General features: G+C 45.2%; 1 protein-coding gene across 1 annotated transcript in view; it reads left to right on the top strand.

The window, feature by feature from the left end:
- The window catches only part of ADAM19 (ADAM metallopeptidase domain 19), a 238,525-nt gene that overhangs the window by 202,746 nt on the left and 20,154 nt on the right, over positions 1–15,625 (top strand). Inside the window, exon 22 of the mRNA XM_069199648.1 lies at positions 6,412–6,573. Coding sequence (XP_069055749.1) covers positions 6,412–6,555 — 144 coding nt within the window. The 3' untranslated portion in view covers positions 6,556–6,573. The remainder of the gene's footprint in view (positions 1–6,411; positions 6,574–15,625) is intronic.

The raw sequence follows: 15,625 nt of genomic DNA, 5'->3' as shown, positions 1-15,625 counted from the left end.
AACTTTGCAGAAACAACATACTCAGAAAGGGAGAAAGGAAGTGCACATAAGTAGGTATATCGAGGCACAGACATAATCAAGAGACATGCATAAATGAACTTCATACCATGCGAAGTGATAACTTAAGGCCTGCTTTATAGTTTGAGGTACTGTACTCGGTCCAGAGAGGTGGAGGACATTACATCCACCACTCTTACGGACTACAGTACATCAGATTTAGAGATGAATGCCAGCGCATCAGTCATCTCTGTACATTGAAAGGAAATGTCGTCACGGTGGTCCCTTTTAATGTACAAAACGTTTGGTGGACTGCTGCCATTTGTTTTGATGGCCTTTCACGAGACTTTTCATATGTTTTTGTTTTTCTGATGGATATTTTTTAACTACAAATTCCCCACCTTTAGAATATCACCAGGAGCCAGGCTGGATCCGGAAGATTTAAACCGCTTTACTTCTGCATGTCGGTATGAGGAGTCTGCCTGGTAGTGATGAGTACACACCTGAGATCAGTTCTTTTCTTTCTGTGCCTTTGTACATAGATTCAGAGCTCACTCCCAACTTTTTACTCTTCAGTTGACAAGTTTTTTTGTCAATGTTTTTCCGAGTGTGCAAGGCAACCATGCCCCCTCCTAAAACTACAGGACTTAAGCCTTGTAGGGACTGTTGAAAACAGATGTCTGTGAGAGATCCCTATGAGGTCTGCCTCGGATGTTTGGTTTTGGCACATGACTCCAATCCCGGCAATGAGTGCACCCATAGGGACCAAAAGGCAAGTCAGGAATGCAAAACAAAGTTGTACATCATCAAATAGAACAAGAAGCCTTGGAGTCCCACCAGCACTAGAAGTCGAAGGTGCAGAACCATTGCCAATCTTAAGGATGTTCATGCTTTAGGTATTCTTAGCGCTTCAAGTTTTTTGGTAAGTTGAAGTTGAAGCACAAGAGGACCAAGCAGGATTCGCCCCAGATACACCACGCTCAATTAGAGAAGTCCAGAGAATGCATCAGGGTGCCTTATGGTGCTCTTGTTTCCCCAACAAAGAGCCAATTCAGCAACTAATTCCAATGTACTCAGTTTCCAGGTCCATCTACAATTTTGCAACAGATTGAGGCCTGTAAGGTGGCCATGTCACAAATTTTCTGCACTCTTCTAGCTCCCTCTGGCATGCCTTTGGGACCCAAGAATCTTTTTGAGGCCTCTAGTGGGGATACTGCCAGCATGTCTGCCCTCTGCACTGTCTGGTCCTCCAGAACTCGCCTGGGTTCTGCCCTGATGCCAGAGCCGACTTCCATTCCAGTACCAAAAACATACGCAACATCAGCACCTCAGCTGGGGGAGGATTTGGTTCCTATCGTCCTCTCTGACTCTGAGCCAAATCAATCTTGGCTCTGACTGAGGTTGAATCTTGACACTATACTGACTCACTCTGCCCCAATTCAATCTGGCTCCAACAAAACCACACTTTTGCGTTGGCTCTGCACTCCAGAGCCTCAGCAAATTTTTGGTTCAGACTCTGACCAGAGCCAAGCAGCCAGAGCAAAGTAGCCTTTGAGGATAACAATGAGAATTGGGACGGGTGGGTATTTTCCCCAACAATATTAAGAAGACAAACTATATCTGGATTTGTAAGAGGCCACTGGGTTAGACACTTTCCCCAGATGCTGAATTGTGTTCTCCTGCTACAACAACAGAAGAGAGTGCCTCTATTGGCATGGTAATGAGATGAGAAGTCGAAGGCCGTTACTTACATTTGATAACGAAGAAAGTTGAAACTAACATAGTAACAAAAGCTTTGTAACTTAGACAAACTTACTTCCATTTAATGAAGCCCTGACTCACACAAGTATGGGCATCCGGTTTGGTAGTTCCTGCTTCCACCAGTAGGGTGAAATCCAATTCTTTACCCATGCCTACTTCTGAGTGAGAGTCAAAAAGTCTTGAGACATCCGAGAAGCAGATATTTTCCTCAGCCAATCTAGCCCTCTGCTCATTCAATGCCAGCTGCTTGCTAGGAATATATACCCATGCTTGATGGGAAAGAGTTGGCAAAATCGCGCCAGCAGTCCCAAAGGAATTTTGGGATAATTTGACTCAGACCATCCAGGATTGTCAGGACATTGCAAAATACATCATGCACTCTAGATAGGACACTACCGACTGCATGGGCAGAGCAGTTGCCACTAGCCTGGTGTTTCAGAGGCACGGTTGGATATCATCTATGGGGTTCCCTAGGGACATGTGAGCCTTGATAATGGACATGCCGATACATAGGTCTTGCCTGTTTGGCAAGAAGGCTGACTCTGTGTTGGGAAGTTTTAAATAAAGCCAGGGCTGGTCACATTTCGTAGGCCTTTCTACCCTTGGGAGACAGTTTCCTCGCTAGTATTGCCTCTTTTGAGGCTGCTCCAGAGAGTTGGTCTATGACCCACACCATGGCCCACTGCCCCCAAACAGACACCCCTGTCTTCTCAGGGTTGGGGATCAAACAGACAATGCCCAGGCCTTTAGGGGGTAGTGAACTTCCCAGTCCCACAGCCCTCTGGCATCCACCTCCAAGCTGCTTTTGTTTGTCCTTAGTGGCACATGACCAACTAGTGTGAGACAGGATCAGATATTTCCTCCTAAGGTAGCAAAGTAGAATATCCGACAAGTGGGTCCTCCGGATTGTCCAACAAGGCTATGCCTTGCCATTCCTTTTTGACCCACCACACATTTCACCCGCATCAGAACATCTTTCAACCTGTTCATCTTGCTTTAAGAAGTGCAGTGCCTTTTAGCTAAAGGAGCCATAGCAAGGGCCTTTGCCCAGAAAATAGGGTCTGGCTGTTACTCCAGCTATTTCCTAATGGCAAAAAAGGACAGAGACCTTTCACCTGTTTTATATCTCCACCCTCTAAATGCTTTCTTGCACACAAACAAATGGACGCTTACTTAGGCTCATGCTCCATCTGCCCTTGATCCAGGTGACTAGATCGTGTCTTTGGACCTGCAGAGCACCTGCTTTTATGTACTCATCCTGCAGTCCCACAGATATTACTTGCGGTTTCAGAGTGGACCAAGAGCATTTTCAATTTGCTGTGCACCCCTTCAGTCTCACCAGTGCCCCTCCAGTGTTCACAAAAGCAATGGCGGTGTTCTCAGAACATCTTCAGAGATTGAGAATCCCAGTTTTCCCCTACCTTGATGACTGGCTGTTGAAGGTGGGCTCACCACAGTCAGACAAGGACCAACTGCAGATGACATTGAACCTCTTTACATTATTGAAGTTCATGATCAATGTGCATAAGTCCCACCAGACTCCTTTGGAGAGACTCCATTTTATTGGCGCCATCCTGCATGCAGTGCTGTTTTGGGCCTGCCCATCCACCACAAGTCCAGGGAATTTAGTCTATGATTCTGATTTTTCAGCTTCAGTCCTGGGTTCCCTGGGTCTCAGTGACTGTGAGGTGTGTGGGCCTCTTGGTATCCTGCTTGTTGACTATGCCAGGCAGCATATGCAGACTTAGTAGTCGAACTGAAGTCTCAGTGGGTCTAGCATCAGCTGAACTCTTCAGATTCCATCCAGGTTTCAGAGGAAACTGTAAAAATAATTGTAGCGGTGGCTCAACACAGGCCCTCATTTTGAACATGGCGGTTCGGCCCGCCATGCCGGCAGTGGCGGCCGAAGCCGCCAGCAGGCATGGCGGGCTGAACCGCCATATAATGAACATGGTGACGGGCGGCAGCCGTCACCCACTGCCAGGCAGCCTGGTGGCATGATGAAACACCATCCGCCAGGGTAGTGGCGCTACCCTGCGGATAATGTTTCATTTCCCACCAGCCTTTTCCTGGCTGCTTCGTTTGCATGGGCAGTGCAGGGGACCCGGTGCAGAGCCCCGGCAGTGATCTGCGCGACGGGTGCAGTTGCACCTGCCGCACAGAGGAATTGACGGCGGCTCCAAATGGAGCCGCCGTCAATGTCCCGGCTGAGCCTTTCTGTGAGCCGGCGGGCGGAAACAGTGTTTCCGCCCGCCGGCTCTCAGAAAGGTTCATAATCTGGCTTGCGAGGTTCCGGGGTCGCTGGCGGTCAGTGTTTTGACTGCCAGCATGAACACGGCGGTTGTTTCTGCCTTGTTCATAATGACCCCCACAGTTTGACCAGTGTCAGATCCCCCTCCGTACCTGGGATAGGGAAGTCATCTGGGAGAGATGGAGAACAGAGGCACTGTAGGCCTTACTCACGTCCATCAAAGAAAGGTTGGTTTAAATGCTCACGGACAACATCATGGCCACATGGTACTGCAACAAGCAGAGCAGGTTGGGGTCCTGTGCCCTTTGTCAGGAGGCATTTTGTTTTTGGAGCTTGCTGGAGCGCCATGGCATTTCCCTGGTTGTGAACTACCTGGTGGGATCTTTGAACACTAGGGTGGACAAGCTCAGCCGGTGGAACCTGGCGGATCATAAATGGCAATTACACTCCCAGGTGGCACAGGGCATCTATCAGCACTGGAGGATCTCCGGTTGCAGCCGCAGGGCAGGGTCTTGCATCCAAAACTCAGTGAGCAGTGGCTGTTGACTGCATTCAGTCTTCCTCTCGAGGTTATGAATGTCATCCTTGCTGCACAGCACCCCTCTATGAAGGGTATCTTTGCTGGGTGTGGAACAAGTTTGTAGCCTAGAATGACAACAGCAAGGCTGTTCTGTTACAGGCCAGGCTGTTGGATATATTTTATTGTGGGCACTATTAAAAGTAATTTGTCAGTTCTTTCATCCTTTTTCTGCTTCTAGGCCAGCTCTCCTTGTTCAGCTCACCTGTTCTGATTGGATTTCTAAAAGGCTTGGTTCATCTGTGCACACAATTCAGTCCCATGCACGTCTGTCCAATATATCTCCTGACTCTGAAGACTGTTTCTGGTTGGGGTGACTTTGGCACATCAAGTGACCGAACTCCAAGCTGTCTCAGTGCAGCCTTGTTATACCATCTTTTTCCCAGACAAAATTGTACTGCATACCACAGCGGCCTTTTTACCTGAATATGTCATTGATTTTCATGTTTGACAAATCATCATTCTTCCAATGTTTGTTTCCTCACCTCACCAGAGAGAGAGAGAAGAATAGATTATCTTGCTGTACCCTATAGACCCCACAGACCATCAGGCAAACAGTCAGTTGATTTTGGGGTTCACTGGTGCAACAATAAGCAAGACAATGCAGAAAAACGCTTTGTCATGGTGGGTACTCCTCTGCATCAAGATCTGCAATGCACTGACTCAGAAGATGCCTCCGGAGAGGTGGATGGCCCATTCCACCAGGGCCACGATTACTACCACTGCACTGGCACGTGGAGTGCTTGAACTTGACATTTGTCAGGCTGCGACATGGGCGTTGATGCACACATTCACGATGCATGAGTGCTTTGAGAGCTAGGTCTGATGTTCAGTTCTGCAGCACTATTTGATCTGAGCCATTTCACAGAACCACCACCTTGGGAACACTGCTTAGCTATTTATGCTTTGTTTTAAATTTATTTCTAATTGGCATTCTATCAGAGGTCATGTAAAAACATTCATACATTTATCATTACAGCGCCTTTGATAGAAAATGCTCTGGTATGTATTCAAATTCAAATGGGTAGGAATCTGTGGTTATAAGCATCCATCAGAAGAACAAGTTATTTACCTTTGGTAAGGTTGTATATAGTGGATACTCTATCTAACTATAACGGGGAGGGTCATTCCTTGTCGACCTTCCCGTTCTGTGGAATGGCCTAATCTAAAAAAGATCCAATCTAGGAAGCTGTACACTTGTATTGCTGGTTAATGTTGGGGTCTGTGTCTGAAAGTGCAGAGTCAAGAAAGAAAGTCACCAGCGCTTAGGGATGACACTTATATGGGACTCCGTTCATCACTTCTGGGGCAGAATGAAACTGAAGCAGAGCTGCACAACGCCACATACTTGTGCGCTCGAGTAATACTCTTTAAATCTTCCTATTCCAGTCTAGCATCTTGGGATATTCTTAAAATTAAGAGTCTGAAGTTATGTAGAGTATCCACCAGAAAGAATGTTACTAAAAGTAAGTAACGTGCTCTTCTGAAACAAACTACCAAAGGCTCCTAGAGTGGGTGCGTGTTTTAGAAAAACAAAAAACTAATGGTGAAGGTACCCTGGGATTGTGCTGCACTGTTAACCAAGGATCAAAGGCATTTGCCTAGAAGATGGAGTGTCTAGAGAAGGCAACACCATCTTAGTATCATTCAATACTCCAGTGATAGGATGGCATGTCCCTGTTGCAATGAGACTCAAATACAGCCCGATCAATACCATGCTATCCTGGTGAGGGAAGGCTGTGATTGCGAATCTTAATTCTTCTCAAAACGATTATGTGCCAGGTTCACTTCAGTGTGATGTTTACCAAATGTGCTTTTTCCTCAGAAATACCCCAGATCTGACCCACCACAAAAACCCTTACCTGCTGTTCCTGTCATTCGTCCCAAAATGGTGGTGCCCAGAACACAACATACATCACCTACAACTGGAAGGAAGAAGGGTGTAATGAAGCAGAGCACTGCGCCATGAATCCTGTCAACCACAGAGGTGAGAGAGCTGTGTTGAGGGCACACTTGTAAAAGCCCAGAAGAGAGAAAGAACTGAGGTAAAAGAGCTCAGTGGGAAGAGTGCAAAGGTGGAAGAACATAGATGTGTGTGAAAGAACACAATGTTGAGACCCAAAAAGGGAAGGGAGAGGAGAGGGACAAGAGGTGGAAAACGGCAGAGGTGAGAGAAGGAAAAGAGAGCTAAGAGGCATGAGAATATGGAGGAGAGTTTCATTCAGAGAACATATGGTGGAAGAATGAAAGAAAGAGAGAGAGAGGGAGGGAGGCCTGCATTGTGTATTAGGAGAACATAGTTGAAAGAGCACCAAGCTATTTATGATCTCAAAATTCAGAAAACAAAGAGGGGAGAGAGACTAGATAAAAAAGAGCAAAGAAGGTGAGATGAGAAGGCGGTAAATGAGCATTAATTGGAGAGAAACCAGTTAATGAGAAACCCTATACCTGACAGACAGATGTTTCTGAGAGGACAAAGGGGAGGAAGCCCAGCGAATAGAGAGCCTAAAGGTGTGAAAGAACAGATCTGTGAAAACCTAAAGATGGAGGTGAGCCCTGAGGTGAGAGAGCTCAATGGAAAGAGAGCCCAGATGGTGTAACAGTGAGAGAGGTCAGAAATGGAAGATGAGTGAGGCAGCAAAGCCCAGATGAAAGAGAGAACAGCAGGAAGAGAACCTGGAGGCTACACATATTGGCAGAAAACATACTTCAAACTGACACATTTAGTTAGTACACCAGAATATCCAAATACCCCAGGTTGCCAAAATACAGATGCTTCAGTGCTTAGTTCTTTACAGGGACTCAGTCATACATTCTCACTTGGAATTAAAGTTTAGTTCCTCGAATCAACATTATTGTGAAAACCTAACTACGAGAACTATAGAGTAGTTCCATGCATCTTTCTTCTACCTAGCCATCTGCCTTTAGATATTGTTTAAGGTGGATAACCTAAGAAATGTCTTCACAGATCTTAATCTTCTCCAGGCTGGCTCTTTCATGGATTCACATGCTTCAAATATCCCCCTCTAGAAATATTGGAATCAGAGTATTAAAATGTACATATTTACTACAGCATTGTGTATTGCGTAACTACATCACTGTTTCGGTCTGCCAGGCAGCCAATGTTTTGGCAAGACTTTGAACTTCACTCCTCCTTTCTACCACATCTATCAATCAATCAATCAGAGTTTTCTAAAGCGCATCACTATCACCCTTGTGGGTCTCTGGGGGCCTTGTCTCCATCGAAGAGCCATGTTTTGAGTTGTTTCCTGAGGACTGCCAGGGAGGGGGGCCATCCTGAGTTGTAGATAAAGGCTGTTCCAGGATTTGGCGGCTATGTATGGGAATGAGCGGCCGCCGCTACGGGAGCAGGTGGTGCGGGGCACGTGTGCGAGGTTGAGGAAGGCGGAGGCGTCTTGCAGGAGTCTGGGTTTTCAGTCTGTGGTTGATGTATGTCGGGCCTTGATTGTGTAGTACCTTGAAGGCCAGTGTGAGGATCTTGAAATGGAACCTTTTCTGGACAGGGAGCCAATGAGGGGCTCTGAGGTGGGGTGAATTTCTGTGTTTTTTAAATTCTATTTCCTAATTATAATGTCCCTGTTACCTTTGTTTTTTTTCTGTGAATTTCCGTGTTTTTTAAACAAAGTAATTTTTATTACTACTTGTTGATCCAACCACTGCCGCACACGGCCTTTGGCCATGCAAGGAGGGACTTGGCCATAGGGCCTGGCCTGCATCCACACCCTGAGGCCAATCCCCCTAACCGCCCAACTCCAACCTGCACACGGCCCTTTGGATATGCGCAGCGGTAGTTGGCTGCGGCCTGTCTCTCTGGGTATGAGAGTAGGTGTGACAGGGTGTATCTGGATGTGAAAGAGGCTGTGAGAGCGTCTGTCTGGGTGTGGGAGTGTGTGCATCAGTGTCTTAATGGGTCTCTGAGTAGGTGTGTAGTGTCTGTGTGGATCTGTGAGTAGGTGCATGAGAGTTTCAGTGGGTCTGTGAGTGTATGCGTAAGTGAGTGGGTCTGTGAATGGATGCATGAGTGTCTGAGTGCAGATGTGAGTGAGAGCACGAGTGTCTGAGAAGGTCTGTGACTGGGTGCATGAGTGTCTGAATGGGTCTATGACTGGGTGCGTGAGTGTCTGAGTGGGTCTATGAGTCAGTGCGTGAGTGTCTGAGTGCGTATGTGAGTGGGAGAAAGAGATTGAAATAGAGAGAAACTGAGTGAAAGAGAGAGAGAATGTGTAGACTTCGATGGATGATATACTTAGAATGAGATTTCTGGACAAATTGAAAAGAAAAATGTATTTTTTTCAATTAAAAACAGTGAAATCACCTTTCAGTATGATCCTTAAACTATTGAAGTTTAAAAGAAATTAAAGGAGGCAAATGATCACAAACACACCTTGAATAGAACCCTCAACTGTCAGTGTGAGGGTCTGTGATCTTAACCATTAGGCCACAGGTGACTGTTCTGATTTGCATCAAAACGTAATTTTAACATTCGAACTACACATGTTGCTAGTCTAACTCTTTGAAGTCATTGCATGGAGAGACCATGCAATAACAATCTCTCTCTCTCTCTCTATCCCTCCCATTATGGGATGGAAGAGAGAGCAAAAAAGTGACAGGACGCAGGGGAAGCCTCAAGGAGGTAGTTGCCCAGAGGAGGTAGTTGCCACACCCGCACACAATGTGCTAAATGTCCCAGGTAGATGGTGGTCCCTGGTGCAGTGGGGTAGCTGTGCAGCCCCCTGCATTGTTTTTCTTCGGTGCTCTGGGGAGGTGGTACTCCCAAGGGCATCGGGGGATCCACGCAGCCCCATGCATGATATTAGTTGTAAGCCCTGGGGAGGTGGTGGTCCCTAGGCTGCCAGGGGCCAAGCGGCTCCTCGCACGACAAATATCAATGCCCCCGGGATTTGACCCACCTGGGGGGTTAAGTATTAAGAAGCAAAGGAGCCAGCGGGTCTTTTTTTTTTGCCATGGATTTGCGACCCTGTTGCGATTCCACATCAAAAATATTTTTATGAAGTGCCTTTTATCCCTGGGGGGGTCCCTCTGGGAGCCCAGCTCCAGAAGTAAGGAGTCAGGGTGTCCCTGCTATCGACTCTTTTGTTTTATTTAATGTTTTTTTCAGGGCCTCGGCTGAAGCAGACTACCAACATGGCTGCCATCACTTCCTTGTTGAAGAATTGGCAGCCAGTCAGATCTCAGCACGAGATCGGGAGGAGTTGCGAATCCTTTGCATCCTTGTATATACAAATTTGGATTTTCTTTAATTTCTCTAAAACTACTGAATGGATTTACAGCAAATAACAAAAAGCCGGTTTCTGGATCAGGAGCTACCTTTCTGTCAAATTAGGTGTAATTCCATCCAGTAGTTTCGGCGATATCACTGTTCATAATCCAAAGTTTTCTTAATTCTAGCATGCCTTTTTGACAATGACAGAAGGATTAGAAAATAAAGACACACTGCCTAATTTTGATAATATACCAACGTACAAATGTCAACCATTCAATTTCCAGACCTTTCTCACAAGATAAACAATCCATAATAATGAATTGATTTAGGGTTGCTTTGGAATTGTACCAAATACAGACCCATATTTTCAAAGGTGCAATTTTAATTAGGTCTTCAATATAGTGGATACCCAGTTCCTCATTGCATAGATAGCTAGAGGTACATTGTGGCAATGAGAGAAGCCTTCTTAGAAAACAATGTTCTTCCATTTGTAAGGGCACAGTATTCACAGTTACCTAACCACAGCCCCATAAGTATCTACAGGGATACACTGAAGTTTAAACAATTCACATAGCTTGGCGATTGGCTTTTGGCTTTCCTACTAAGACTGTAGCAAGGTTTAAAAGATGACTTATTGCTTTAGAGAATTTCAAACACCTTGCAGCTGTGGCATAACCTCCGAGATAATGAGGAGGAAAAGATAACCCCCTAATAAGGGAAATCTTGGACTGTGTACAACTTCTCATTGGCTATATGCAATACACGTAAATTAAAACTGTGCAGACTGCACACCTTTAACTGAGTCTTGGGAAAATTGGTGCAAAGATCTTACAGACATAAACTGCATAAAATTATTCACCAGATTTCCCAGAGCTTCAGGAGTCTGTGCCAGAAGTACTGTGTCATCCACAAAAAGCAGGATAGGCCCGGGTTTCCCACAGACCATAGGGACATCAAGAGCCTTAGTTAACAGAAAAGGCTGCAGTTTAAAAAAAAAAAAGAGTGGCGCTAAAAAACAACCTTGACATACTCGCTTTTTTAAAGGGAAGGAATCGTTCAACTCCCCATTGAGACCAAATCTAGCCTATGCTGAGAGATTTGACTGCAAGTCAGCAAGAAAGTTAACCATGTAAAAGTCAATGTCCAATTCCAATAAAAGATTCCAAAGCTGTGCCTGGTTTACCCTGTTGAATGAACTCACAAAGTCTTTTAAATTCTAGCTATGAAGGACTACAGCAAACAACAGTATATTTAACAATCAATAAATTAAGATTAAGACATTGCTCGATCATGCCTAAATTCTCTCTAAAACAATTTTGGCAAAGTCTTCAAATATTGTTAAACTAGTCGAACTGTGCTAAAATAACTCTACCCAGCATTTTCACTGAGAAATCAACTAAAGAAATGAGTCTGTAACATAGCAGATCCTGCATTTTGCCCTTCTTAAAAATTGGAACAATTATAGAGGTAGATCGAGAGGGCAACAGCTTTGATAAAGTATTATTAAAAACATTTGTTTTGAGAGGGGGGCGTAAAGATCCAGGTTGCTCTTAAAATGATCTAATGATACCCCATCTGAACCTGGGACTTTATCTGAAGGACTTTGACAAATAGCTAAATGAACGTTATCATGTGTAAAAGATAATTTGACACCAACTGCAGTATGCCGAGAATTATTTTGAAAAAAAAATCACCTTATTCAGTGAGATCATAAATAGGAAACCGGGTCATCTGCTCTAATAAGCACTCAGATGTGAAAGGGCACCATGGCTAGCTCGCATTGAGTTGACTGTTTGCCACAGTGTTTGGAGTTGTGCAATTTAAATGTCTCAACCAAGCGATCCCAATTGGACTTCTTCAGTTCTTTTTACCCACATTTTTAAGGAGGATTTGTTAAACAAGATTGTATCCCTTCTCGGATTCTAAGTTTCTTAGCTATTTGCTTCCTCTTGCTCTTTTTCGTACGAGAATAAATGTCAAACCATTGTGTGGTAGGCTTTGGTTGTTTGTAACTGGGTTTGAGCAGGGAGACTTTAATGCCTAAGCTTAGGTCAGTAAAGGAACCAGTGATAGGCTTAGTCGGTGTCAGACAGACAAGTCATAAGAAGAGTACAAATTAATTTCAGAGGAAACAAGCTTCCATGATAACCTCAAACCATTATGCTGGGTAGAGTAGAGATAAAGATACAGAAAAGTGGAATGGTAATTATAATTAGAAGATAAAAAAGTCAGAGTCAAGGGGTTATGGTCACCAATGTTTGTGTCCAGAACATCACTACATAAGCAGTGCCCTAGGAGGCTACAGGACATAATTATATAGACTATGGTGTAGGTGTACACTTGGCACAAAATGTAGGAACACTGTTATGTTGCTCAGAATTTCGACCCACGAACATTTATTAATTCCTGCTCCAAATTGAAGATACTATGGGGGTCATTACGACCCCGGTGGTCAGTGGTATAGTGGAGGCATTATCGCCAACAGGCTGGCGGTACCTACCTCCACTAATATGACTTTGGCAGTTTGGCCAGAGTCACAATAGTGGAGGTAGGTACCGCCTATCGGAGAACCCAACTTACCTGCTTGCAGGGAGTCCTCCGGCAGGAGACGGGACGCAGCGCTGCAGCCAGCAGCAGCGTCCGCCAGCAAAACACCGCCAGGCCGTATCATGGAACATGATACGGTAGGCGGTGTTTTGCTGGCGTGGCGCTGCTGCTGGCAGCAGCGCCACCTTACTGCTGCCCGCCACCATGACAGTAGACAGAATTCCGCCAGTCTTCTGGCAGAATTCTGTCTTCGTCATAATGCCATGGATGGCCGGTAGCCACGCAACCGTATATTGGCAGCAGTCGCCATGGCGGTAGGCGGCATTTTCCGCCAATATCATAATGAGAGCCTTAATGTAGTCCCTCATTAATATGAATGACCAGAGCAACAGTATTATGTGCAACACGGCCCAAAGGGTTGATATTAATAGTATTAACAATTAATTTAGCATTCAAATCTCCACAAATTAGTTTCAAGGGCTAAAACTAGGCAATTGATCAGCAAAGGTAAAAAGCTGTTAAAAGGTAAAATTGTGTGAGAAAGAGAAGTTATTATTATAAACATGAAATATTTATAAACAGCAGGTGTTCATGCCCTTGATTGAAACTCCTTACTATTAGTGGTTATAGTGGACACACTGCCATCCAAAGGCAACTTAGACCAAGTTGTAGGGCCTCCCTTCACTCTAGCCGAAATAGAGGGAATAGGGGGCATAGGGAAACAACTATAGCCATTTTTGAACACAGGAGGCAGACACCAGGTATCCTGTAAAAGGAGCACACTGTTTCTTAGTTAAGGAAACCCACTCAGAGTCCGTCAATTTCGAATGGATGCCTGCAACATACCAACTAATTAATTTGACTAGTGGTGGGTGCAAAAGAACAGCTTCTGTGTTATAAGTGGAGAACAAATGTTCTGAATAACTATGGACAGTCTGTGAACAGTCAGTTAAGATGGGACATCCACAAGCTTTTGTCAGTCGATTTCATGTATGTTTTGCAGGGCCTGGTATGTATGTGCAAGAGTGATATCAATGTTATGAGGAGGGTGGACTTGAGAATGACAACTAGGCATAGAGCTATGGAAAGGACCAGGTGGAAAATTTAACTGTGGGTGTTTTGTAAAACTATTCAAGATTTAGGGAATAAATGTATTCCTAGTGTTAACCCACAATTTGCTAAACTACAGATTGTGCACGAGAGGTGGTGTGAGGGGGTCCCAAATGTTAGTCAATTTGCAGTCCACTGTCAAATTTAGGAGACAAATCCACCCAAAAGGCTCTTCAGACAGAAATAACCTGATTAAAAGTACACAAGTGGAAGCCCTTGTACTATGTTAACCAGTGTAAGACCTTATTCCTTAGTTGATCAAAATCGGCAGTGACATTCTTGCTCAGAACAGGAACATGCACTAAACCTAAGGCACATTTCCATACCAAGGGAGGTACATTTGAGGACCTGGATTGCAGATAAGGTGCCCTTGTTGAGAAGGACTCTTTCCCAGAGGCTTAACTCTGGGGCATTTAGAACAAGAACAGATATCAAAATCCTGGCAGAGAGGCCCCAAAGATGGTGTGGTTACAGTGGGGGTTGGGTAAAGAAGTGGAAGTAGGGGTCAGATTAGGCAAGGAGTGATTGCTAGAAATATTACTAGGCACTGGAAGGAAAATTGGAGTGAAAGCACAAGAGTTTAGCTAAGAAAGTTCAAAGTCACTAAGGTCCTCATTATGACTTTGGCGGACAGAAAAGCCCGTCCGCTGAAGTTCCGACGGGTAGGTTGCGCCATTGTGGCAGCCTCCCTGCTGGGCCCATCACAAGTTTCCTGCTGGGTCAGCAGGCAGAACCTCAGTTTCCGCCTGCTGGCCCAGTGGGAAACAGCCTACAGCATTGTCTCTGGCTCATAATAGAGCCGGCGGCAATGCTGTAGTGCATAGGCATTCAAGCACCTGTCGCAGTGTTCAGTGTCTGCAAAACAGACAGCAAATATTGTGATGTGCTGGCCATGGGGGCCCCTACACTGCCCATGACAAGTGCACCGCTTCTCCACCAGCTTTTTAATGGCTATGTTACCGCCACGAAATTGCTGGTGGAGAAGGGGGTCATAATATTCAGGGCATCGCTGTTCTGGCGGATTAGGACCGTCAGTACCATTAGACCATCGTGAAGTCGTAATCTGGCGGTGCTGACGGTCTGATCAGAGCGCTACCTCTGCAGTCGTACTGTGACACTCAGACCACAGCATTGGTCGGCCACCGTGAACTTGGTGGTCATTAGACTGCCAGGTTCGTAATGAGGCCCTAAGTCTGTGGTTAATACTCTCCAACTTTTCAACCAGAGGATTTAGAAGGTCCTTCAATAAATCTAAAGGTTTTATAAAAAGTTCATCAAGGCACATTGGTTCATCCGTAGTGAGCAAGGTGCGGCCTTTGTCAGTTCCAACACATTTATTTACTTTAGTTATGAGAAAGCCAGAGGCATTCTGCTCCTTTGTTGCATTTGACTGAGGCTCAATAGGAGGATAGGGACCCAAAGGTGCATCGGACTATGAAGACAAATTAATGGCAGAGTCAGAGTGGCTAATGCAAGGGGAAACAGCAGAAATTGACTCAGCCAAAAGCATTTCAGAGGAAATTTCAAGGGACAGTCACTTCTTTGGAAGCTCAGTTTGTTTATTAATTACTCCCTTAGCACAATGAAGAAATGTTTCAATGGGTGTGTCTCTCTTTGTGTCACACACAGAATCGCAACTCTGCACTTACCCATAATGATATGGAAGATAGGGAATGTGGGCTAACAGATGTAAGGGGAGCCCAGGCCAGTCGCTGACAAAGAACTAACAAAGGGACGTGGACTGCTATATGTCTACATGTTACATCCAGCAATGTCAGAAACCTTAGCGTTATCACTGAGGTGTAGCTCCTGTTAAACCTGCAGGTAAACAATGGGCCATATTATGGATATGATGCACTATCCCACTTGGTGCCACAACACACAGTTAAATTGGTGTGCTATGATCAGACTGGGACAGTTCGTCATATCAAAACACGTGTTCTTCCCAGTGCAGGTCCGAGCTCGCCTCTGCACTAGGAACTGGGCATTAGTGAAAGATTGGTTTGCTATTTAAAGCCACTGATCTGCTTTTCACTGCAGATGGCAACACAGCTTGCATTTAAAAGGAGGTAGAAAGCCCCTGTACATGGATGCAATGAGTGACTGCACGCACCTGCAGGGGGGGATGTCTGGGAAG

The sequence above is a fragment of the Pleurodeles waltl genome, chromosome 7 (assembly GCF_031143425.1).
Source record: "Pleurodeles waltl isolate 20211129_DDA chromosome 7, aPleWal1.hap1.20221129, whole genome shotgun sequence".
NCBI lineage: Eukaryota > Metazoa > Chordata > Amphibia > Caudata > Salamandridae > Pleurodeles > Pleurodeles waltl.
Note: the sequence above shows the minus strand (reverse complement) of the source record. Positions and strands in the feature narration are given on the sequence as shown.